General features: G+C 42.6%; 1 protein-coding gene across 1 annotated transcript; it reads left to right on the plus strand.

Moving 5' to 3' along the window:
- Positions 1-1,021: 1,021 nt before the first annotated feature.
- Positions 1,022-18,983, plus strand: foxk2b (forkhead box K2b). Its single transcript, XM_085404733.1, has 9 exons — positions 1,022-1,500; positions 11,402-11,596; positions 12,688-12,841; positions 13,878-14,024; positions 14,121-14,314; positions 14,408-14,610; positions 14,720-14,965; positions 16,657-16,857; positions 17,502-18,983. Exons 1-9 carry the CDS (start codon positions 1,220-1,222, stop codon positions 17,702-17,704), a joined length of 1,824 nt encoding a protein of 607 aa, XP_085260859.1. The 5' UTR covers positions 1,022-1,219; the 3' UTR covers positions 17,705-18,983.
- The last annotated feature ends 6,654 nt before the right edge of the window (positions 18,984-25,637 follow it).

Consider the following 25,637-nt stretch of genomic DNA (forward strand, 5'->3'; position numbering starts at 1 on the left):
CCCAAAGTTTACTTTAGCCTCTTGATGTTCTGTGATATGCCATCCGGGACTAAAGGCTATATTATCAAGTCCACAAAATAAAACTGAATCTTTATTACTGCATAAATGTGGATTTCCAAGCTTTTTCTCCTTCATTCTTGATCATCTGTTTGCTTAAACTGCTGCAGATTCCAGCATTTTCCTTTTGTTAAACTTTCCCAACACTCTGACCAACTGTGTATTCAAACCATTGATATGTTAACTAACCTTGGCTTTACCTCGTGGATGCACCCACAGGCTGTTAACACCTAATTATCACTTCGCACCCGATCAGATGTCTGACAGAGACATTGACTAGTCTCGTGCGCGCCTGTGCCAGCCACTGTTTACAAACAAGTGGCATGCAGATGGAGGGGTCATTCACCTGCAAACCGTTACAGCGCGGGGCTACAAAGCTGCAGCAAACCAAAATGAGGTCTGCCTGTCTGTGATGGCCGCCAGATGTGTGTACTGATTACAAAGCGTAACTATAATCACTTAAAAATATATCTAACCTCATATTACAAAGTAACAAGATGCTGCAAAGGAAGCGTTGCGCAAAACCAGGCGTGGATTCTGTAGTGGAGGAGGAAGAGAAACGGCGCATGGTGGCTTTGCGCTGATACCCCTCGCAGACCGTGCCGAGCTAAATCCTTCAAACTCCCACAATATAAGCGTCAGATTCTCGCCCTGGATCCTCGATTAATCGATTATATCGACGCACACTCGCAGATTATAGATCATCGGTAGAGGGGGTGATTGCTGCGACTGATTGCACGTGTAGACCCATCGATCCGCTCCTTTGCTCGTTTTTCGTCCCCCCGCAGCTTGCAGCTCTCCACCCAGCCATATGGGCCCCTCAACCGACCTTGAATCTGTCCTCGGATTAATTCTCGCGTGTGATTGGTCGGAGACGCGGAACCGCACCAGCTTCCCTGCTCGTGATTGGCTTTTAGCGCTGTCAGTAAAGCCATATCCTCCCCTTGCTCGATTTGGTAGCTAGCCTTTCTCTCGGCGGTGGGTCGGAGCCGCTGTCCCTGGCCTCGCATGTTCCCCTTTAGATTCCTGTTTTGAATTTGATGCCCCTCTTGTAGTTTTGCTTTATTTACACGCGCCTCTGAAGGACCACAGTCGGGCGTCCGTACTCCAGTGCTTTAGTTTCCCCCTGGTATTTTTGGCGTTTAGAGACTTTAACCCGAACATGGCTGTGGTGAGCGGATCGTCTGGGCCGGTTGCCCGGCTCGAGGGCCGTGAATTCGAATACATGATGAAAAAGCGCTCTGTGACCATCGGCCGGAACTCGTCGCAGGGCTCCGTGGACGTGAGCATGGGCCACTCCAGCTTCATCTCGCGGAGGCATCTGGAGATATTCACCGACGACAGCACCGGAGATTTTTACCTGAAATGTCTGGGTAAAAACGGGGTGTTTGTAGACGGAGTGTTCCTCAGACGGGGCGCCCCTCCTCTGCAGCTACCACGAATGTAAGTTACCCCTCTCAGTGAACATGTGGGCTCCCATCTGCAGCAGCCAGGCGGCTAAAGTTAACAACATTGGGTTTATGTAGGGTAGCAGTGGAGTCGACAGCACCACGTGTTTTAGCATGTTAGCAAGAACCCCGCATCCTGTTCCCAATGCCATTTTTCTTTGTTGACATTTTTGTTAGCAGCAGTGTTATTTAGCCGCCTGCCTAACTGCCACATTTCAGCCATAGTTAGCTAGTTAACCTAGTTAGCTAAAAATAATCAACTTAACTCGTAGCTACGGGGACGCTGTTGTTGACATTGAATGGTAGTGGTTTTTTCTCTTTCTGTCACGTGGGCACCCTTAAGCGAGAAATGCATTCTCGTGATACTGTAAACATCCGTCATTTCGGCCATGTCAACACGTTAGTTAGCGGTTAGCTGTAGCCTCCCTGTACTTGTGAATGGAGCTTCTGTTTGACCCCTAAACGTAAACAAACCTGGCGTCCCCGCCCTGTCTGCTCACAGCAGCTCAACCTGCAGGACCTTTGACCTCGGTCCGCACATATGGAGGTCATGACAGCTGTGTGTGCCATCCAACTGTTAAACACGATAATCACGTCTTTTCTGACATACATTGATGTCCTGAGAGGCTGGTTTCCGAGTTGCAGGTTGTAGCCTGCTTCTCGCCATTGTTTAACTATTAGGGGGCGATCGTGGCTCAAGAGTTGGGAGGTCGCCTTGTAATCGGAAGGTTGCCGGTTCGAGCCCCGGCTTGGACAGTCTCGGTCGTTGTGTCCTTGGGCAAGACACTTCACCCGTTGCCTACTGGTGGTGGTCAGAGGGCCCGGTGGCGCCTCTGTCAGTGCGCCCCAGGGTGGCTGTGGCTACAATGTAGCTTGCCATCACCAGTGTGTGAATGTGTGTGTGAATGGGTGGATGACTGGATATGTAAAGCGCTTTGGGGTCCTTAGGGACTAGTAAAGCGCTATATAAATACAGGCCATTTACCATTTATTAGGCTTGATGACGTTGTTTTCTTGTGAAATACTCTATCAGCCAGACCGGGGACAGGTCTGATTGGTACTTCAGTTTGGTTTCTTTGTTCCAGTAAATCCCTGTATGAATGTAGCCCATGTTGTTTATACAGACACACTTACAGGTAATATTTTTTAAGGCATTATTTTTTGGGGGTACTGATTTGGCATTTTCAGAACTGGTGAATTGGCTATGAATTATTAGTAATTATGGAAACTGATAACTGGTATAAGGACTCGATACACATTTCCAGTTAAACCACTCCTCAAAAAAAAATTATATAAAAGTAATATAGCAAGCTTAAAAATAATATTGCCTACAGTCTACTAATATAGAAATGGTAGGATAGGCTAGCCTCCAAATCATAGGTGGAGCCCAGCCTTCACCAAATGTTACTGCAGGAAAGTTCATTATTCTGGATTTCAGTGTAATGGGGAAGCTGTTCAAAAGGAGCGGGGTTGTGGAGCTGCATGGTCACATTGTGATGTTTATTGCAACTTCATTGATAACCGCTACCTTACCTTTAAACACAGCTCTGCTGAATGTGCTATTCTGGGCTCCGGGCTTTTTACCCCTGACATGTACTCATTCTGGCAGATTTGTAGGAGCTACACTGCTGACCAGCCCAGAGTGGGGACAACTGTCTGTTTTTTTTGTTTTTGTTTTTTTTTTTTTCCCTTTCTTTTTTTAAATGCCAAATATTGAAATATATATGCCAAAAACCAGCCGTAGCCAGGAAATAGCCATACCAGTAAATCAATGTTTTAAATGCTCAGTTATGGTTAAAAAAAAAAAAAGTCATTTATTGTTTAATTTAATTGGCCAGTTCCCAAAATGTGCTAGTTTTAACGATCATTCCTTCATTTGTACTGATTCGGTTTTCATAATGGTGTCACTTTATTTTGTCATGTGATTATTTACTTTATTTACATTTTTTTTTCTACTGATGAATGAAATCTAAAATATATATGAATTTTAGAAATGAAGTATTTGAAGACATCACCTCGAAACGTTTCTGATCTGTGAAGAGACCCAACAATTAAAATAAGTAATATTTTAATTACTATCCGAAACTCACCTTCAACATAAATATTTGTTGCTGGACACCCTTTTTAAAATTTCTATACAATAATATATGTAAATCTCTGAAACAATTTGGTAAACTTTGAAAAATATATGTAGAGTATTAATTTTTAATTTTAAAAATTGCAAGTTTGTGAAATGTCTTAAAAATGTGCTGTTTTTAGTGTATTGTATTCAACCCAGATTTTTCCAAACCTTACCTGTGCTGAATACCATCCATACTATAGTCAGTAAAAAACATAATTAGATAAAATTACAACCAAAACTAAAACAAATCAGTTTTAAACAATAAAAACTAGACTGAATTGAGTAAACCCAGTCTGGAAAGCAACTGAAACTAAAGCGAATTTAAAACAAAATGTCAAAATGAAATGATCAGAAAATACAAGACTAAAGAACTTTTAGTGTGATTTTATTTTGGGTGTAATTTCAGCCTTGTAAGAAGAAGAGAGGGAAAACAACGATACATATTTTTCCTTGAACAGAAAGTATTCAGTCAGCCTTTTGCGTGTGATTCGGTTTAAAGAAAGAAAAAAAAAACTCCTGGTTTCCATTTTGCCAAAGCAGTTATCTGGGATTTAAGCGTGCCAGAAAGTGTTTAGTTTATTCACTGCAGTGCCCGGCAATGTCGACAAGCCTGCAAACTTCTGCCAGCTCTGGTCAGACTTTGCACACTGCTCTCAGCTATTGTGCAATATCTCAATATGAAAACACGTTTTACACAACACGGACTTGTTTTGACTTTAAGCAATTTCCAAATTGTCCCTTTGCAGAAAAATCTTTTCTGCAGGCATGTGCTTGAAAGCTGAATACATTTCTGCACTGCTCTTTTTCGGCAGCATACAAATAGGGCTGCCACGATTTGTCGACTAGTCACGATTACGTCGACTATCAAAATCGTCGACGACTGATTTAATAGTCGACGCGTCGTTTGAAACTTTGTACGATCACAAAAGACGCAGGAATAAGTGGCAGGATTTAAGAGTGTAATAACGGACTGAAACAGAAGATGGCAGCATTGCATGTACAAGGATGTCAGCTACCGTTAAACCCCGAAGAAGAAGAAGAAGCAGCTGTGTCCCAGAATTCATAGCGCGGCCCAGCGCAGTTTCCAACAATGGCGGCAGCTAGTTAGTTTTAATATTACTCTTATTATTCTTTCTGGGTCACAAAATAAACGTTTAACATATTTTCAGGCGAGAATGTAGCTGTGTAAACCTCAAATATCGGCTCAGTTTATCAGGACACCACATATTTTCAAAAGCGCTCCGACGTTTTCGGAGACGTCTGTTACCCACTAGCTCGTTAGCGAGCCGGGGGCTAGGCTCACTAGCGCCGTGAGAACACCGGACTCCCCGCAAATCGTTTTCAAACCCACCGCCGTCTTTCGCTACTCAGGTTAAATATATATGAGTCACTTAGATAACTTAAAATGTTATTGTTTGGCTTTTTTTTTTTTAGTATTTTATTTGTTCCTGAGTAAATCAGTTTGTCTGAGATTAAAGTTATAGTTTTTACACAGCTGAATAAACGTCAAGCAGACAGCTGATTATCAGAAGTGTGAGATGCTCCAGAATATACTCCGGTGTCCTGTTATATTTTAGATAGCAAGGAGTTTATTAAACTTCACCGAAACAATCTGCAAATTTCATTAAAATTTAATAAACTATCATCTTGTCTTTATTTTTAGCTAGCACAGACCTTAAACACTTAAAGCTGTAAGCTAATGATAGTTATATAAGAGCAGATGCTGCTGGTGCAATAAGCTGTAGTTTTACGTCCAATGGATGATGATCTGATTAGTCGACTAATCGCAAAAATAATCGGTGACTAGTCGACTATCAAAATAATCGTTTGTGGCAGCCCTACATACAAACATCAGTGCATTCCCAAATGTAAAAGGCCTACAAGGATCAAGGAAGGAACAGCAGGGGTGTCAAATTCTCATATTGATCAGGCCAACTGTGAGCTTATAATCGCGGTTAATACGACTTCCATGAATGGAACACCACCCAGCTCGTGCTCACGTGTTTTAAAAGTAACCTTCATGTCACAGAAGACCCTTAAAAGAGCCTCGCTGCCCACGATAAGACGGGTGTAGCTGAGGAAGCAGATTGACAGCATGAGAGAACTCGTAGAGCCGCGGCTCAGGGGACAGGTCGGTTGTATTCCAGGGATTCCTTTTTGGTGATGTAAACGGAGTGAACAAAAAAGCAACAGCCTTCCCTTTCCCATCCTCCCTCCCCCTTCCCTGTCCTCTCCCACACCCCAAAATTCACTCCAAGTTGGTGCTCTTCCTGTCTTCTTTTGTTTACAGTCTCTTGTGCAGGCTGGGTGGGGGTGAACATCAAGCGAAAGTCTTCAGCGAAACCAGCTTTGTTTGTTGCCGTCCTCACAGCTTAGCAGCGTAGCAACTGAGCATTTGGAGTTGAAGCCTCATTATTCACACAGAGGAAAATGAGAAAAAAAGGCTTCTGTGATTGCATGTTAGAAGGGGGGTGTTGGATACCGTAAACAGCTTTCCCCTCTCTGAGCCTCATTCAGACTGTGAAAATGGATATTAGAGTAGCCGAGGTGATTAGCACTTGTTACTTTGTGTCTTGCAAACAATGTCATTTTGTTACCTCTGAAATTAGGCCACCTCTGATCATTTCAAACAACACAGAAATGTTTGATATTTTTCTAATCTGTTTATTTAGTCATGAGCAGAAATGACAGATTGATTCTGATTGGATGTTAACGTTTTTGTTCATTACCTAAAATTCTTCGGAACATATTTGAAACTTACCTGCTGGTCCTTAAAGTTTATGTCACTACTGTGTCTGTGACTGGCAGCAGTTTGTCTGGTAAATGTGACGATGTGTTAAATCCTCTCAGCATAGTGTTTGTGGCCTGCGTTCATCCTTTTTTGAAACTCTGTAATTTTACTTGTGGATCAAGAGTGAAGTAGCCCCTGTCATCACAGTCCATACCTTGTACAGCGTCTGGGTTCATTCAGTGCACTTCAGAATCTTAACTGCACGTCGCTGGAAGCTGATGATAAATGCGTCTGTCGAATGCTAATTGGTTGACATGTGGGCAGGAAGGGAATGGGAGGACTGTGGGGCGGAAGTTTCCGAGATCAAAAAATACAGAATGAAAAGCACAGACAGTGGCTGCAGTGAACATTTGAAATTCAGCTCTTTTATTTTTTTTATACAGTAGCTTCGCTCTTCTCCACGGCTGGCTGATGGACCAACAACAGCACAAGTACGAGAGGCCCACCGACTGGTTGTTCCACATACTTTGCTCGCTGCTTCCATCTCTGCAGGTACACGGCCCATCCCCCGACTGCTAACAGATAGCAAACGCAGTAACCCTGCTGAACTTAAATTCCTCGTAAGCCAACTTTCATCAGATTGGTTACCCTTAGCAAGCAAAAAATATGAACAGCAGGTAGGTGGGGGTTTCGATTCGGGCAGCCAGAGCTGTCATCATATTAGTGATAACCCTCACTAACATCATACAGAGCTAAAAGTAGGACAAAAGTTCATTTTTGGCTCCAACAAATAGTAAGCACATTGACATTGGCGGCAATTTCTGTTAGCATCCACAACTGGAGCAGTCTCAATGTATGACAGGGGGAAAAAAACATTAATGGTTCCATTAATGTATAAATGCTGTTATAGCGCCATGGAAACCTGTTGTTATGTGGTCAATGTTAGTGCTGTGGAACTAGGTCAAAGTTCAGAGTCCGGCTGGATTTACACTTCTGCGGGAAATCTGTCCCAACTTGTTGTTGTTACCAGGTCCTCGTAACCTTACATCACAACTGTTAAGTTATTGTTGCGTGGAAATTACAGCGTAGGGTTAAAAGGAGTTTCGGGCTACAACTTAGATTCCTTGCTGCTGCATAAATTATGTGACTGACAAACTTTCCCGACACGTGCCATGTACGCTAGCTGCGTGTTGCTAGTTTTTCTACTGCTACACTTTTAAAGTTGTGCACCGCGATTATTAACAACAAACACTGGTTGCTTGGTTAGAGGCTTCAAGACCTCCTTAACATGTTTGCTTAACTTCACCCCCCCAACTGGTCGCGGGAGATGACCGCCCCTCCCTGAGTCTCGCTGTGCCAGATGATTCTTCCTGTTAAACGGGAGTTTTGCCTTCCCACTGTCGCATAGTGCTTGCTCATAGGGAGTCATTTGATTGTTGGGGTTTTCTCTGTGTTATTGCAGGGTCTTTACCTTACAATATAACCCACTGAGCTGATGTTGTTGGAATTTTGTGCTGTAAATATCATCAAATTGAATTGAACTTTGGTCAAACAGTACCTTAAAAATACTCCCACTGTAAATTAAGACATTTGTTAAATTATCAAAATGGTTTCCTTCTATACTACTGCTACTTTCTGACCGTTGATTAACCAGCTGATTAATGGCCTACCTGTGCAGTATAGAAAGCAGAATAAGTATCATATATATTTCAAAATGCAGCAGTGTTCATTGACAGCAGGATGGTGTGCAGCGAAGACAAAGCAACCAAATTATTTTTAAGATTTTATGATTTACTGATATATTTAGATTTCATTGTTCCCACCCTGTCAGTTGCTACTCGCTGAAAGTGTCTGATGTTTATTTAAGGATCTTCTATATCTTTAACAGATCTACAGGGAAGGCACAACCCTTCCTGGAAAGGGTGCATGAATAATCAAAGCGTCCCCCCTCACCTCACCAGCCAGGCTCCAAAAAGTGTTTCAGTCTCCTCCTGTTAGCGACAAAGCTAATTTGAGATGTAGGTGTCGAGGATAGAGTTCTCTCAGCAGATGCCAGCTCAGTGAGGGCCTGGCAGAAAAAACCCTGCTGTGCCTGGCAGACTTCAGCTAAGTAAAATGTGTCCCTGCACGGTCTCCAGGGCGTCAGGCAGCCATTTAGAAGAGTTCTTTCTAATCAGACTGTGACTGCTGCGAGACCTCCTCCTCGACTCTTTCCCTTCATCTCCTCTCGTGTACGGCAGCCGTGAAGCTGCTGTCAAATCCAGAATCGTTTCATTAAAAACATCCACTTGAAATCTTAGTTTCTAAGATTTTTTTTTTTTTTTTGCACGAACTTGAGCGTCAGTCATAACTTCACGTTCATAGATTGGATTAATAGTAACTGCAAGGTTTTATATTTGTCTGTCTTTTCCTTGCTTAGGTGGTTGCATTGTTTTCAGTCAGAACGCAGCTTAATGGTGTATTTATTTCCTGACCGAGTGTTGGACCGCTTCCCATCCAGTGTGTTCTTAGTCTTACTTCCCTTATTTTCCAATTTCTGTGTCAGTGAAATTGTCTTTTCTTCTTCTTTCGTCCTTCATAGCTGCTACAAATCACAAATGAAAAATTTTCAATGCAGGTGTTAGGCAACAGCCAGCCGGTTGGTGAAACTGAGGTAATCCTGGGCCTCGGTGAGGCCTGCGGTTCATCCGCCGACTGAAACGGCTTGTTTTAGCTCCTCTTTTTAATCACTCGCTTGTGATTAAGCTGCCCCTCGAAAAAAGATTTGAACAGTGGGTGAGTGGGGCTTCTGTGCTCACAGAGCTGTCTGACAGGGAGCCGTTTGGGTCTCATTGGGATTTCTTGTACATATGTTGAGACTTGGTAATGTCCAGTTGGTGCATCTGGTCGCTTGAGTTCAGAACCAACTTTTAAGCATCAATAACAGAGTTGAGCAACACAGTGGCCTTACCTATAGAGATTTCCCTCATGTATCGAAGACGTGCCTATTAGGCGACTGGTGAGGCTGTTGGCCATTGATGTAAGTTAATGTATGGTTTAAATGTGACTTGTAATCTTAAGCACTAAATACATCTGAATACATTACTCTTGTTGCATTAACCAGGCAGGTGTGTGTTTGTGATGGGCTGAAATGAATTGGACAAAATTTAATACGTTATTATAAAAAATGGGATCTACTGCAGGTGCCACTCCTGAACTAGATAAAGACTGAATGAACCAACAGCAAGAGAGCCTAACTGTGATACCACAGTTTCAATAATAAAACTTCAGTCTTTTGTTGAACACTGAACGGTTTCCCAAAACGCCTGATTACTCCTCGGATGATGTTCAGCAGTATAGGGACGGATGTTGAAAAGATTGTATTGATGCCATGTCTTTATCAGTTCTGGATAACTGGTGTAACTGTTTGTATTTTTATTAGTTTTTTGAGGTGCGTAAAAGCCCCGCTGCCACGATCAAAGGAATTGGCAGCCTTTGATTCCCATGGACTGGACCATCAGCAAAAGCAACGTTGTTATTATATATGTATTTTTGTAATAATGAAAAGAGCAGCGACAACCTCGTTCACTAAGAGAAAAACGGAACATGTAGCAGATCTAACCTAGAATCGAAGAGACCACAGTCGATTGAACACTTCCTCATTTGACGATGCACCAACAACAATTTCTGCATTTCCTGCAGCGAGTTGGAAGGCAATCTGGGAAAATAAATGAAGGCTGCAAGGAAGCTGGATAAAACAGATGAGTGAATTAAGTCCCACACTGTTTGCATATTACATGTGGCTGATGTGACGGTCTTAAATAACTTCCTGAGCTATAACTGCTGGGATTTTAATTAATAATTACCCGTCCAATATTTAGTTTTGTTTTATGAAGCAGGCTTTCGTGTGTGCTGTGCAAACTGTGATTTTCATGATAGTCACTGTATGGCTGTATAAGGCGTATCCTCAGAGTTCTCGGAGGATCTCAGCCCATTCATTGTTGTCAACTCTCACACCCACAACTTCTTTTTTTTTCCCCCCCAGACAGTTTGAGGGTCAATGACATGCTCATTCCTTTCCTGTTCCAGCAGCACTCTATAACATTAGTCCCTCTTGTTCTTCATATGCAGTTTTGTATACGTTGTGTAACTGTTTATGTAAACCAACACTCAGTATTTCTGTTTATCCTGTAGTTTAAAATAAAAAATCTGAAAATGAGTAAACAGCTGTGAGATCCACAGCTGTTGGGATTTCTTTAGATCTCCTATATCCGCCAGTCTAAAATTCACAACCTCTGGACCACACCTGTCTGAATCTTTGAACTCCTGCTGCTGCATCATGTATACAATCACACACTCAGCTGTGCAGTCTGCCTGTACAAACCTTTGTGAAAGACGGGGTCACGCTAAAGAGTTTGCTGAATTTGAGTGTGGTACTGCAATAGGATGCTGCTGTTGCAACAAGTCTGTTAAATTTCTTCACTCTTAAATTTTTTCTCTTTGCAACAATAAAGCTCAGAGTTGATCGTGGAATGTCTGAGGACCAACGCAACTCCACCAGCACTCTGACTCTATAAGCGCAGAGCTCCAATCCTCCGCCGGCATCGGCACAAAAGCTGTGCTGGGAGCTTCATGGCTTCATGGCGTGTGGCTGTTCGTGCTGCATCAAAGTCATTGAGCAACAGATGAATTGTTAAATGACAAAGTTTCTTCATTTTTTTTTCCACTTATTTCTTACAATTTAAGGAATCGCATTGACAGATTTCTTTCATTTGCTACAGCAACATTTCCCAATCATGTTTGTAAAAGAATTTGAAAATATTGAAGACTTACTGTTGTAATTGTGCTTCTTCTTATGTTGTGATCTCTGCGATTCAATGTGCAGTTAAAACTTCTGTTCATTGACAGACGTTGCCGTGCTTTATGTGTAAATGAGTTTGAGCGCTGAATAATACCTCACAAACCTCTAAACCAAGAATGTCAGAGGTTCATGTCACCTGTGAATTACAGTTTTCATTGACAGCTGCTGAGTTTTTAAAATTCTGTGGGTTCCCTGTTTTGCAGGTGCACGTTCAGGTTCCCCAGCACAAACATCAAGATCGCATTTACGGCCCTGTCCAGCGGGAAGAAAGTGAAGCGAGAGGCGCCCGAGTCCCCCGTGAAGCCAGTGCAGCCCCAGATCTCCCCGCTGACCATCAACATTCCAGAAAACATTGCTCACCTAATGAGTCCTCTGCCATCGCCTACTGGCACCATTAGGTATTCATTACTGGAAATGATGTATTCAGCAGTAGATGTGGGATTGAAGTCTGAATTTATTTTTTTTTAAATGGCTTAAATATGCAAATTCTAATGTGCCTCACAGGTGAATGCTGGGTATTTAACCAGAGTGCATATTGCATAGATTTATGCAGGAGAGAGGCGTGTTAATAAGAGAACCCTGAATTTAAATGTGGGAGAATTCAAAAAAATGTGTTTTTAAAAAAAACTATGAGTTGACCCGACACAGGCAACGATGGAAAAGAGTTAAAACTGGGACAAACTCTCTTACGTGTAAACAAACTTGTATGTTTGTATGTACTAGAATTATTTTAATAAGCAAAAATCAATATTCAGTCAATTTAACTGAAGATTACATTAGTGGCTGATCCTGGATCAGTGCACAGGGTTATAGAACGCTCTCCCACGCTGCCTTAGTTTACCTTAAGGTGTCAGCTGACCTCGACATGTTCACTGTATATTGATCAGCTTAAGCTTAGTCCTCCAGCCACAGGGCTCAGAGAGGAAAGCGGATCCATCTCTCACACTCAGATCCTCTCAGCCAGATGGCTGCTTTCTTCTGACATGTACGCCATCTGTAAAATGTAAACATTAGTGTTCTGCTGTTAAGAAACAAACATTTAGACCGACGCTCGAGGCAGCAGGTGCTGTATATGCAGGGGTCGTGAGGCAGTGCATTTTTGTTTGGTGCACCCGCATCTCCAGAGCCAGACATGAAATATGCAAATCATCCTTTACATTAGGCCTGTTCGCCCCCTGGTTTTTCACACTGTTCACCAGATAATTAGACTTGATTAAGGTTTTAAAGCTGCGCTGCTTTAGGCCTGATTGTGGTGATTGCAGTGTTCCCGTGCGATCTGGGTGGTAGAGCGATTTGCATAGATGTCGTCGGAAAGCGTGTCACTGCAGCAAAGACTGCGGATGAGCAGAGCCAGCGAATGTAGTGACACCATTTCTGAAAAATACCAGGCGCTTATGTTGAGGTTTAATCCAAACATAATGTTGGCTGTTTATGCTTCAGCATAAAATCTCCTGGCAGCTGACTGTCCTCTTTTGTTTTGTTGCTGCAGTGCTGCTAATTCCTGCCCCTCCAGCCCTCGGGGTGCAGGCTCCTCAGGCTACAGGATGGGTGGTCGCATGGTCAGCTCTGCAGAACTGCAGCTCATAAACGACAACTCCCAGCCTGAGAACGATAAAGAGGCCTCTGGAGGGGACAGTCCCAAGGTGAGAATTCCCAGCCCGCTCCAAACTTCAGCCTTGGTCCAACATTTAATCACTTATTTCACTTTCCTGCGTCACACTTCACTTCAGACTATGTAACTCATTCCTTGCTAGATATCTTTTATGGATAACATGCAATAGGGCATGAATATGATTCTTGAAATATAAAATTATAATCCTTTAACTCAAAATGCAAATTATTATTGATGTTCACTGACTTGTGTATGTGTGATGTGTGGTGATTTATAGTGAAACAGCTTGAAACAACCTTTTTATTAACCTGATGGCATCTGAATGCCTCCTGGTTCGACCCTGAATTAGTATGCGAGTGTATAACCTGCGATGCACAGTTCGTGCTGGCCTGCAGGCTCTCTGCGGATGCCCCCACGGGATCAACCGTTAGACTTGAAGCCAACAACCAACTGTTGCATGCCTCTGAAAGCAGATGGTGAGAGTGATAAAGGCAGCTGCTGGCAGCCATTAACAGTCCTTCTACAGGTTCACCTATTAACACCTGATGAGTTTAACTTCTGACCAAAGATTCTCTTTTGGTCATCTCAGCTGCACTAAATGGTGACGAGCTTTTAATTTACAGCTTTTAAAGCCGCTGCTGTAAAAGAAGCAAACATGAATGTAAAGGTGGAAACTAAGATGAAGACGCTGTGACGGTCAGATTAATGAGATTGAAGCATTTGTCTCCTTTTCTCCTCCTTCTTCTTTTTCTTCTCCTCCTCCTCCTCCTCCCTCTCTCTCCTTCTCCTTGTCCTCCTCGGAGCTTTTGTCAAACATTACCAGCAGCTGAGGTTATTTTGCAGCCTGCAGCTGTCTCTAGTCTAGTTTCTTGCATACCTTCAGCATCGGAGCTGAAATCTATCACGACGCTCCGTCGCTGTGGGAAAAGTGACGCATGTCTGAATGACAGTCACTTTAGGAGAACCAGCAGTGTTATGTATTCATGTCTGTTGAAAGCTTGCTTCATGTGCGCTGCACAGGTAATTTGCTCTGGTGTCTAAATCTGCGTCCTGTCCCTTCCCCACAGGACGACTCCAAACCTCCGTACTCCTATGCACAGCTGATAGTCCAGGCCATAACGCTGGCTCCGGACAAGCAGCTCACACTAAATGGAATTTACAATCACATCACAAAGAACTATCCTTACTACAGGACGGCAGATAAGGGCTGGCAGGTGCGTTTCTTTGCCTCAGTGTACAGATTCCTCAGAGACGGTCACACACGTGACCTCAGTCATCAATAAGTAACTCGAGACTGTTCTCTGTTGCAGAACTCGATCCGTCACAATCTGTCTCTGAACCGTTATTTTATCAAAGTGGCACGGTCGCAGGAGGAGCCCGGCAAAGGTTCATTCTGGAGGATAGACCCGTCCTCGGAGGCCAAGCTCATCGAGCAGGCCTTCAGGAAACGAAGGCCGCGGGGCGTCCCCTGCTTCAGGACCCCACATGGACCCCTCTCTTCCAGGTTTGGCTGCATCCTCCCGTGACAAATTTAATGGTACATTTTAGCGGACGTGGTGTGATTTTTCTCATTCCAACAACTCCTTCTGACTCTCAGGAGTGCCCCGGCATCTCCCAATCACTCAGGGGTGCTCTCTGCGCACTCCAGCGGTGTCCAGACCCCTGACAGCCTTTCCCGAGAGGGCTCCCCAGTTCCCCTGGAGCTGGAGACTTCCTCTGCTCCCACCCCAGTGTCCACCACAGCAGTCCAGCCCAAACTGGCAGTGATCAAGGAAGCACGCTTTGCACAAAACACACCAGGTGTGAGACGACACTTTGCGCCACACATACTGACTGCGCGACTCTTTTCTGTTTCTTGTTCGATGTGTTAAAACTTCTGTGCACCTCGATTTTTTTTTTGCTGTGCCAGGCTCGCCTGTTAACAACCAGCCGGTACTCATAGCAGTCCAGCGTCAGTTACCTCAAACCATCAAGCCAGTGACTTACACCATGGCCTCCCCAGTGAGCACCAGCACCTCCCAGCCCACTGTCCAGACTGTCCACGTCCTGCAGCAGATCCCCGCAGGGTCGCTCAGCCCCGCCACTGTCATCGCCCAGCCAGCCACCATCATCAAGAGCGAGACGCAGGAGAATGGAGAGCACACAGAGGTCAAAGGTGAGCCAGCAGCTAGGGCATTAAATTCTCTACAAGGAGTGTTTTGGCTTTGAATTTTGTCAGAGTGAAATGTTTGGCTTCTAACCCTGCTTCAATTCTTCACCATATTACACAATATTACCTTAATCCAAGACTTGGGGATGGTTTCCCGAAGAGAGATTTTCCTTCTAACCATGTAAAATAAAGATTTCCTTCATCAGTATTAATAACTGTTGTTAATTTATTACTAATTTAAAGAAGATTTTGGCGAAATATTGACCTATAATGAAAAGATGAGCAGCGAAGGAGGTGCCAGACTTCAAACAAGACATGGGCGCCATTTTTACTAGCTTGTAGCATTCCTACAACAAGGGACACCCCACTGTGCTCTGTGGGCCCGAAGATGCCGAGGGTCACCGTGATTAGCCACATTGAATCTTTTTAACTAATTAATAGGCTGGATAATTTAGTGGCTTTGCTCTTAAACTTTTATTCTTCCACAACTCAGAAACAAAGTCATGATTAAAAATATGATGGACTAATATAAGCGACCAATATTTAGACGGTTCATGAAGTTGTGTTTAATTTGAGACCCTTTAATCTGCAGGGTTATCTCATTATCAACAGCTAAAGGCTCTGATTTCATGTTGATCCAGTTCCAGCAGTTTCTAACACGCGCTTTCATTTTTAGCTCATCCAGTCAAAGGATTGAGCTCATGTCATGGCAAAGTGTCCATCTGTTTGTTCATTTTGGCTAGTTGTGCAACACAGTCAGTCAATGACAAGAGAATCTAAAGTAAAGGAAGATTTGCATTAACCTGCGATGGAAGGAGGTAAAGTTTAAGTCTCTACACAGACTTGTACTGTGCAACAAAATGAGTAATCATAATAAAATGACATGAAATTAAAGGAGTTAGTAGCAGAACCAAGTTTAAAAGACTAACTCTTTCCACAGGAAGACATTTGAGCCCCGCTGTAGCCTTAATAACGAGTTTTGATACCTCAGTAGTTTCTGGGTTTTTCCATGGTTAGCTGCAGAGACCACCATCACTGACCTCTGATGCAAACACACTCGCGTTGTTCTATAAGCACGTCTGATATGTGACAAACTCAACTTCAAGGGTTACTCCCAGTCTGCTTCCAAGAGCTAAAGAGTTTAGCATCTCAACCAGAAGCTTGGAAATTCGACAATCTTGTATTTATTTTCTGTGACAATATTTCTTGAACCAGACTTCACGTCTTCCAAAGTTTCACTTGGTTAAAAGAAGCAGCTTTTAAAACAGTCATTCAGCTGCTGCTGCCATTCATGGTCGCAGTATTTTTGAATGCATCAACTTTCTAATCGGATCAAGTGATCCGATTAGAAAATTTCTCAAAAATGTGACAGTCTAATCTGAGATTCTGCCTTTTTTTTTTTAAACTTTGACAGTTGTTTGAAGTCACATGATCAAACGTGTCATGTTAAGAAAGGTTGGGGGGGGAAGCCCCAGGATTTGGCACAGCTTCATGAAAGTCACCTCGGTGTTGTTCTGAAAACATTTCGCTGTTTGCTGTACCCCAAACACCGAGCGCCTCAGCAGATCTGATCGCTTGCACTCGGTGTTTGTTTGGTGTCACACAACTGACTGAGCCCTGCTCATACCTCATTCTAACACTTGTGATGAGTTTCCACCACTAAAGCCGGTGTTTGTGTTTGTGTTCCTCATCCTCAGTCAAAGTAGAGACGGTTCCTACCATCACCTCTATAGGTCCCTCCAGTCGGATCATCCAGAGCTCCCAAGCAGCCACCCCCCTGCAGACTGTTACCATAGTTCAGCAGGCCCCCATGGGTCAACACCAGCTGCCTGTTAAGGCCATCACACAGAATGGCACCCATAGCATCACCACTGCCATCCAGGGACCCTCCAGCTCAGGTGAGACACAGGAACACTTAGCAGGGACATCAAGGCTGGTTCAAGTCGAGATGTTTTAGATGCTTAGATGGAACTGAGACATTATTGCTTTTACGTCTGGTGGTGTATGGGGTATGAAGCTTAGAAACAAGCATGCTCTCTTGTTGCTTTTGGTGTAATGTGCCAGAATAGCCACTGGACATTTAAGCAACTATTCTTTTCCTTCTGGATTTTGACATCTGGATGTTAGAGGACAAAATAAAAAAATAAACTAACGCTTATTTTACTGAAACCTGTTAAATCATCTTTATAAACACGACCACAGCATCTAGAGGGAGAGATCCCTAGTGAGGCCTCCAATCAGAATAAAGCATGCTACAGGGGAGGGGGAAGTGGGCTGGCTTTCACAAAGGCTAATAAATGAGAACTATTTTGAACAAACCACACAAATTGAAGTTAAACACGAGATCCAGCAGCAGCGTCGCCACAGAGAATTTTTCTGCCTCCTCTGGATCTGAAAAGGTTTTTGGTGTGCTCACTTGCGGCAGCTGATCCAAACCACACATCCCACAGGCCTTCTGCTTCTAGATGTTATTGAACCACAGCTCAACAGTGAAGTGTTTCCTCTTTTAACCCTCGTCTTCCTGCTTGTTTCCCCCAAACAGCCTCAGCTGTGGCAAGCCCCCTCCACTTGCTGGCGGCCCACGCCTCCGCCTCGGCCTCCCTCCCCACCAAGCGGCAGAACGGGGACCAGCCTGCCGAGCAGCCGGAAGCCAAGCGCAGCAAGTCTGAAGAAGAGCCTGCCCCGGCCGGCGCACCAGATTCAGTCTCGTCGGCAGCTAACGACCAAGGCAGCCAACCCAACTAGTTCGTTTCCACACGCAGCGCGCCACCACCACCACTCGCTCCCCCTCCTAATCCACAGTTTCTCTCTCTCTCTCTCGTCCTCGTTGTTAGTTTTGTTTCTCCTCCTCCTCCTACCACAGCCGCCCGAGGTGCCAAACGGAGAAGATTCTGTTCCTTTTCATTTTGGATAATCTTGTTTTACACCATCAAAGATTAACTAAAAAAAATTGTCTGCCCCTTTAAAGACTGGAATGTGGGTTGAGAAGAAAATATAGGAATGGGACAAAGGTGAACTTGTAGGTGTCCCACCCCCCTGAGCCCCTGAAACTGGAGAGTGACTGAAGCGAGACCACAGGAAGCCTTAACAACAATTAACACTTAAGAGCTGACCTTTGACCTCAAGTGATCCCACTAGGAGAGGCCCTGACTCGGCTCAGGCTGGATGCTGCCTTTCTGCCGCGTCTACCTCAGAGCGGATCGGAGACTCCGGCAGCCAACAGAGAACATCTCTCCCCACTGACCCGTCGGGAAGCGTGACGTGACCAACCAAGCGGCGAGCGCGATGAGCATTCAGTGGTTAGATTTAAAAAATGAATTTAAATTAGACTTTCAGAAAGGGATCAACTCGGAGCCAATATTCCTGAAACTCTGGCAGCTAGCCTCTCATGATACTGACCTTCCTTAATCGCAGCTGTACGTAGATATGCAGTATTTTGTTGTTCAAAATGTGGAGCGTAGGGTCTTTGTTTTTGTTTTGTTTTTTTTAAACTGTGTTTTCACTTATCTAGAAGAGAAATAATTTAATTAAAGGAAGCGTACAAAACGGTGAGGTCGGTGACATTTCGGTAACCAAGATAGAAATCTCACTTTCGGTTTTGTTCTTTTTTTTTTTTTTTTTTTTTTTTTTCCTGTTCAGTGAAACAGTAACTTTTTTTCATAAACTTTATTTCCCTCGTTCTGACATATCCGTATGAAATTGCTTCGTTACGCCTACATATTTTAATATGTGCACAGATAACCGATATAAGCATATGAAATCTCCTTGTGTAGTTCCAGATGTTGACCTTGCATGTGTCCGACAACAGATGTTGTTAAATGTAAATTGAAGAGGAAAAAAAAAGACTGCTTTGTCCCAACCAGACCTGCACTTAATTGAATGTTTGTGTTTTATTTTCCCTTTTGTTTTTTGTTTTCTGTTTCTCCTCACACCCGCCGCCGCCGCCTCCTCCTCCTCCTCCTCCTCCTGGTCCTTCCCGGCTGTGTTGACGTTGTGGTGTTGGCTAACCCCGCCCAACCCCCCCTTTTGCTTAATTAACTTTTGCTCTGTTCTGGTGAACCAGCGAGTCTTTTTCCTTTTTATTTTTTATTTTTATTTTTTTTCTTCCTGATTGTACATGTTTCAACCAACAGTAAAAGGAAACAAAAATTTTTGTTCTGCTTCAGTGGAGAAATGCTTTTTTTTTTTTTTTTTTTTTTTTTTTTAAATAAATTAATTTAACGTCCTTTTTTTTTCCCCCCCCTTATCTTTTGCTTCCGTGGTGCATCTATATAGTGTGTGTGGTTCTTTTCCCCTTTCAGTAAATGGTAAACAATGTGGTTATAGTTCCACTCCTCCACCAGGGGGCAGCATTGGAACATCTTTAAATATGTCAGCTGGTGAGAAAAGCATGTTTATCATGTTCTAACATATTAGTGCTCAGTTGGTGACCTCATAAGTCTTGAGCCACTCCTCCTTTTTTGTTGTTTTTATGTTAAGAAAACGGGGAAATAGGTTCTAACATCCATTGAAAAACAATATAAGACAAAAATCAAGTTGTTCATTTGACCAAATTAATTCTCCACAGCACCACAACTCTTTCAGACAGCTTCCTTGTAATTTAAGTACTCATAAGGAATAGCTCTCCAGGCTTCACTGACATTCAGCCTCTTTGGATGTCGGCTGCCTTTTGTTCCGTTCTAAGGATGATCCCACACTGCTTCAGTAATGGAGGTCCAGGCTCTGGAAGACAATCAATGACTGATGGCGTTCTTCTATGCTTTTGTTTTCCTTTTTTCTCTATCCAAGTACACTTTCACTGCATTTTCAGTGGGTTTGGGGTCATTGGGGCAGCTCTATTTTTAAGCCTAAAAATGTGGATGAAAGTCTGACAGATCTCTGGGTTCATAATTCCATCAGTTTTGACAAATCTCCAACACCACTGACTGAAATATAGTCCCAAACCATGACAGAGCCTCCATGGTTTACAGACAGCTGTCAGGAGAGCTAGAACAAACACTGACTTTTGCACCTCTCCTGACTTCATCATCTCTCTAGACCTATTAATTCTTCTTCAGTCTTCCACTTGTCCCGTTTCCTCAATTTTCTATCTTTAAGGACGTGCTATACACAGATGTCAGAGTATGCTGTTTGCTGTGGACTTCAGAAATCACATTGTTGGTGAAAATACTATTTTATGTCTATCAAACCCAAAAGATTTGGGGGGGATGTTGACTTTTGTCTCAATCCCTTAGTCCTTGAATGATTCATACATTACTGTTAAGTGGCTTAACAGGACAACTCCTGAAAATGATCAGGTACAAGGACTGGACTGAAGATGAGTGAAAAGTAGCCAAAGAAAATCTTTGAAAGATCTTCAGAAAGCCTGAAGAACTATTACGGAAGACCACTCAAAACAAAAAAATTAAAAGAAATTAGACGTTAGACTTCATTCGAAAACTGTTCCTTGGAAGCAAAATCTACAGAAACGAAAAAATCCATCAGAAAACGTTGGTTCAGGTTACTTTATTTGGGGGTATTTGGTTTACAGTATGTGTCTGAGCCATCCTCATATGCACATTTTCCAAATGAACAAACTGGTAAGGTTAGTATAACAGTGGAAAACCAAATTATGCACACAACATCGTATTAGAAAAGCTTTTACGTCACCAGAACTCTCTTATAAAGCAGTCTTCTGCACTCTAGGACTGAAATCCTCTGGAAGGAAACAACTGACACTTGTGCCAAAAAAGTGTTCAGGTAACCGCGGCCCAGCTACTGATGTTTTTGCCTCGTGTACAGAGATGTTGGGTCAGGCTGTGGCACACCAATCAAACCCTGATAAGAAACAGAAACTGCAAAACTGAATGCACCGTGACACTAAATGAGGTTCTGAAGGGTACTGTATTACAGAGAGCTAATAATATGATGTTGGTCAGAAATTAATACGGTATGCTTCACGTGTTTTAGCATGCAACCTTAACCTTATCAAAAAGTATTTGATAAGGTTAAAGTTATTTAAACCACTCCAACTTGAATTATACAGTGCCCAGTCTGGACAGTGGTATCCTTAAAATGCTTCAATAATTAAAGACCAAGATGGTTCTTTCAGCAAACACATGGCAACAGTGGAGAGGAAGAACGTCCTGGACAGAACTATTCTCAGAGAAAGACTTCCAACTACTGAAGACTGAAGGGATAACTCCAACCAGGATTTAAAATCTGGGACTCTTCACCGTTTGGTCTTAGAACTGAAGAAGCTTCTCAGATGAAACATCTTCAAGAAACTTAAAGATGTCCAGTCGCTTTTCTTTCCAAGCTCCTTAAAATACTGAAAACAGAAGATAAAAGTTACTGGAATACACTCGGGACAAGGAGAATAACTAAAGGATGGTTCAGTGTAACCTGAACTCTAAGCTTTAATCATGAAGGAAAGTTGGAGATGAACCAAAGAAAAGTATTTTTGTTGTAGGATGGTGGATGCTGTAGCCTTTTCCAAGATATAGGAGCCCGGATGGTAAAAAGATAAACAAAAGGGCAGGAGGGGGGGAGATTAAATCATGTTGCACAACCAAACAAAAATTTTGTGACAATATTTTGTCTAAGTTTCTGTTGCCAAGGATAAAATTTTATAACATAATTTAGTGCAGCTGAGTCAACCTTTGGGTTAGTTTGTTTCCAAACGATATTAAAAACTAGGGACTCAGTACACCTGATGTACAATACGTGACGTTTCCAAGAACAAAGACCACATTTGAGCCATCGCACACATACTGTAGGTGTTTTAGGTGAAACCGAATCACCGACCAAGGAATAAAAATTCCTGGTTTATTAGACTAAGAAGCAGCAGAGCTTATAAAACATCTGCTCGCTGATGGTTTGTTTCTGTGTCGATGTTGTTCTGACGCCCAGGCAGCGGTGAAACAATTATCCTGTCTGCGCCCTGCAGAGTTCCCACATTCCTCCTTTGTGATGAGGAGCTAAATTAAGCCGCTTTGTCGAAGGTGTTTCCTCACTTGGGCTGCCTTGTACTGTCTGGTGTAGACAATGCTGTGCAAAAACACTTTGTATCCTCCTCCACGGTGCCCTTAACTAAACTTAACTGTATTAGAGAGAAATTGGGTTTCTAGCAAGACACTGATGCAAATATTTGACCACAGTCACTCTGGGATTACATCAAAATAAAGACGGGTTTCTGAACAGGATATATGCACTTTTAAAGACACAAAAACACTGAACAAAGTTGAACACTTGAGGCTGGTTCCTAAATCAAGTCAATCCCCACAATGTGGTTTTGCTGTCATGTGACTGATAACCATCTAAGATTAAACAAATAATCAATTTTAGAGGTTTGACAATCGAAGTGATGATGTAGGGTCTGGTGAATAAAACCCTACAGACGCAGATGTAGAGACCAGTCGGTGACAGCACTATCAGCCCTACTGGCTGGCATTTGGTTCCTCGAAGTTGCTGCCTGTCATTCTCAAACAGGATCAAACACCAAAAGCATCCATACGACTGTTTTGGTCGTAGCAGATTGCCAGATTCAGATTCAGCAACATAATACAGTTGGTGGTTATATCATGTCAGATATGGCAGACAGCTCTCAAGCAATAGGTGCATAACATCATATGAGACGTTTTGAGCTTATTATCAGCTCATGTTATGATTTTTCAATAGCAGATTTGTTCAGGGGAAGTTATTGGTAGAAAAATCCTATCTGAATGCAAATGCTAGTTGGGTGTTTCATCAGCTAATACAAGCATACTAGCTTATGGGCAGAACTACTCATTTTAGCCAATAAATCAGTCATAGCCAACACATATTCAAATCTGTTGCTCAATCCACAAATGCATTTTCTTCACAGTTACAGCTACAGTTGCCTGGATCGTCACATCTGTCAATCGAAGCAGCCTAACTTTACACCTTACCAGCATTCAAAAGGATACACTCACACACTCTGCAACTCATAGAACCCAAAACGTTTTTTATACAAGACTGTAAACATGTTTTGGACCCTCAACAATAGTTTAGGTCTCTTTGCGTTAGCTTTGGTTTTAGCTCAGGATATTGCTGTTTGGCATAAGCGCTTCTCTCTTAGGATTTGTGACATAGTGTACATGCAACAGTGCAACATGAGAGTGCAGGACAGACTGACTGCAGGTCACTGTGTGTGTCATCAGTTATGTGGAGGTTGTATTTTTTAAATTTTTAATGTCCTTTTTTATGACTTGCTGGCTCTCTTTCATAAGGATGGAAATTTATAAGAATTTAACGATTCAGATTCCAGGAAGCAGTTCTCTATTCCCATTCCTGCTCTTTCACGGTGTCTTTTGTCGTGTCTCCCTCCCCTCAACCCGAACCGGTTGCAGATGGCCAGCCCTCCTTGAGCCTGGCTCCGCAGGAGGTTTCTTCCTGTTAAAGGGGAGTTTTTTGTTCCCACTGTCAACCATGCTTGCTCATAAGTGAGTCATCTGATTGTTGGGGTTTTCTTTACATTATTGAAGGGTCTTTATTTTACATATAAAGCGCCTTGAGGTGACTGTTACTGTGATTTGGCGCTGTATAAATAAAACTGGATTAATAAAAGCATCTCTGTGCAGTTTGACCTGTAAACAAACACATAAAGAAACAAAAACTCTGAACTCCGGAAGGTTTCAACTCCAGAAGACAATACGCATTACTTCTCAGACTTCAGAATAACAGAGTTATGTAACGACTGCAGCAGCTAACGAGTCTGCTGAGCTGATGATGAGGCTCTGACCTGTGGCTTCAGACAGGAAAAACTGTACAGCAGAGTCTCTGCGGAGCCCAAAGAGCCTGCTGGCAGACACCATGTGGAGAGTAAGAAACAGCAGCATTTAATACACTGGAAGGAGATGGCGGGTGGGGGAAGATTGGCATCATGAACACATTTGTGTTGCCTCCACTGCTGGCTGTGTAGGTGCGTCTCCATAGAAACCAGAGCTTGTTACGGCTGCCTGTATCGAGTGTTGATACTCTGGAAGCTGGAGGAGCTTAGAGAGATGATGAAGAGGGAACCATCTGCCCAAAAACAACCCAAACCACCAACACTCTGGATGGTTTGTCTCAATGAAAGTTGTTTTCCAAAGTATCACATGTAACACATCAGTTTCCTAAAGACATAACTGTTAACAGGCACTCAAACCTAAGGAGGTAAGGAGGACACTTCGTATTCTGAGAGAAAAAAAAACATTTTCCTGGTCTCTAATCCTCTGGTTGTATCTGGTTTCTAGCTTTTTAAAGCTGCTGTTTCCATAAGGACGTCTCCAGACAACAGTGGAGGATGCGAGGGCCAGCAGAAAGTGGATATGGCTCTTTCTAGCATGTCAACATAGGAAAAAGTATACGAAATCAGAAACAGACACGTCAAGAACTGACGCTCAGTCCTGGTTACACAAAAATCCCTTTCCACGTGGATTTCCTCTTGTGATCCTTCTATTTTAAGAAGCCAAATCTAATTATTTGGTAATTATTTCAATCCCTGTTTTGTCATCACAGAGAAAAACAAGCCTCTCAGTCAGCTGAACAGAATCAGTTTTTATCCACTGGGAGCTGTGGTTACTGAAACCAGAGCTTGCTCTGATTTACTCGTGCTGTTTCAGTTGTTACTTATCTCTGTGGTGTGTTGTTCTAAATTGAAGATAATTAACAACGAGGCACATGTTTTATTACTAATTTTTATAAAATTTACACTCTAATGTTCCAAATCATAGTTTATGTCCTCTTATCAGCCTCTTAAAATAAGTTCTTTGTGGACAATGCGTTTATTGTAATATCATTTAAGCTAATGAAGCTAAAACTTCACAGCAGAAATATTCAGCAAGAGTCACTTTTCCTATCATGTCATATTATTGCTGCTTATACAGAATTCTTTTGTTATAAACGTTAATTTAAGAGTTGTTTGATATGCTACCTGTCATATGCAGCAACAACATAAAGACAAAGCAGAAGAAAATGCAGTGTCTTTTGTAGCCACTTGACCTTGGCTCCCAACGTGAATTTGGGGAAGACTGATGTTAAACTTACATGGCAGTACCACTGAAATAAACATATTTACAGGCTGGTGCTAAAAATGGTTTAGAGTTGCCCAAATATACATGTATACCTGAGTATAATGATAGAGGTTTGCTGTGGATCTAATAAAACACCTGGCTGACCAGCTCTGCGCTAACCTATCACTGTAGCTAGCAGCACTCATTTTCTTTGTGCTAATAATTGATTAATTATGTAAAATAAATATTGTTTTACACCTTAAATAAGTTAGTTCTTTGATCACACAAGTCTACAAGCATTACCATTTAGAATGATTTTGCTATCAGTAACATTAACAGGGAACAAAGCTACAATTAGCAAGCTAGCTATAGCTTACATAGCGAATGTACCATTGTAGCATTAGCTACATGTTGCTGGTATCCTGAGCAGTTTTTATGGTAAGTTCCTCCCTGATTGATTAAATAAAACGAATTACTGAACAGCCATACATGCATACGTTACGATCATTATAGTAAGATGAGGTCTACTGTTTTGAAAGTGAGCTAACATTTTTGTAAAATAAATGCCACGAAGACTGCATTGGATGAAAACTGTGCTCAGTGCATCAACCATTTAATCATTAGTTACTTTTCCTCCTCACCCCCAAGTGGTCACAGCCCTCCCTGAGCCTGGTTCTGCTAGA

This window comes from Rhamphochromis longiceps, linkage group LG4 (genome assembly GCF_057381845.1).
Source record: "Rhamphochromis longiceps isolate RC_006_pf linkage group LG4, R_longiceps_female_GT1.1, whole genome shotgun sequence".
In the NCBI taxonomy this organism is placed as follows: Eukaryota; Metazoa; Chordata; class Actinopteri; order Cichliformes; family Cichlidae; genus Rhamphochromis; species Rhamphochromis longiceps.

What these genes read in the sequence shown, in the direction of transcription:
- foxk2b (XM_085404733.1), top strand. Translation starts at nt 1,220, where the DNA reads ATGGCTGTGGTGAGCGGATCGTCTGGGCCGGTTGCCCGGCTCGAGGGC. An exon ending in TCGCCTACTGGCACCATTAG is followed by an intron (nt 11,597 to 12,687) that starts GTATTCATTACT and finishes TTGTTGCTGCAG; the next exon opens with TGCTGCTAATTCCTGCCCCT. An exon ending in CCAGGGACCCTCCAGCTCAG is followed by an intron (nt 16,858 to 17,501) that starts GTGAGACACAGG and finishes TCCCCCAAACAG; the next exon opens with CCTCAGCTGTGGCAAGCCCC.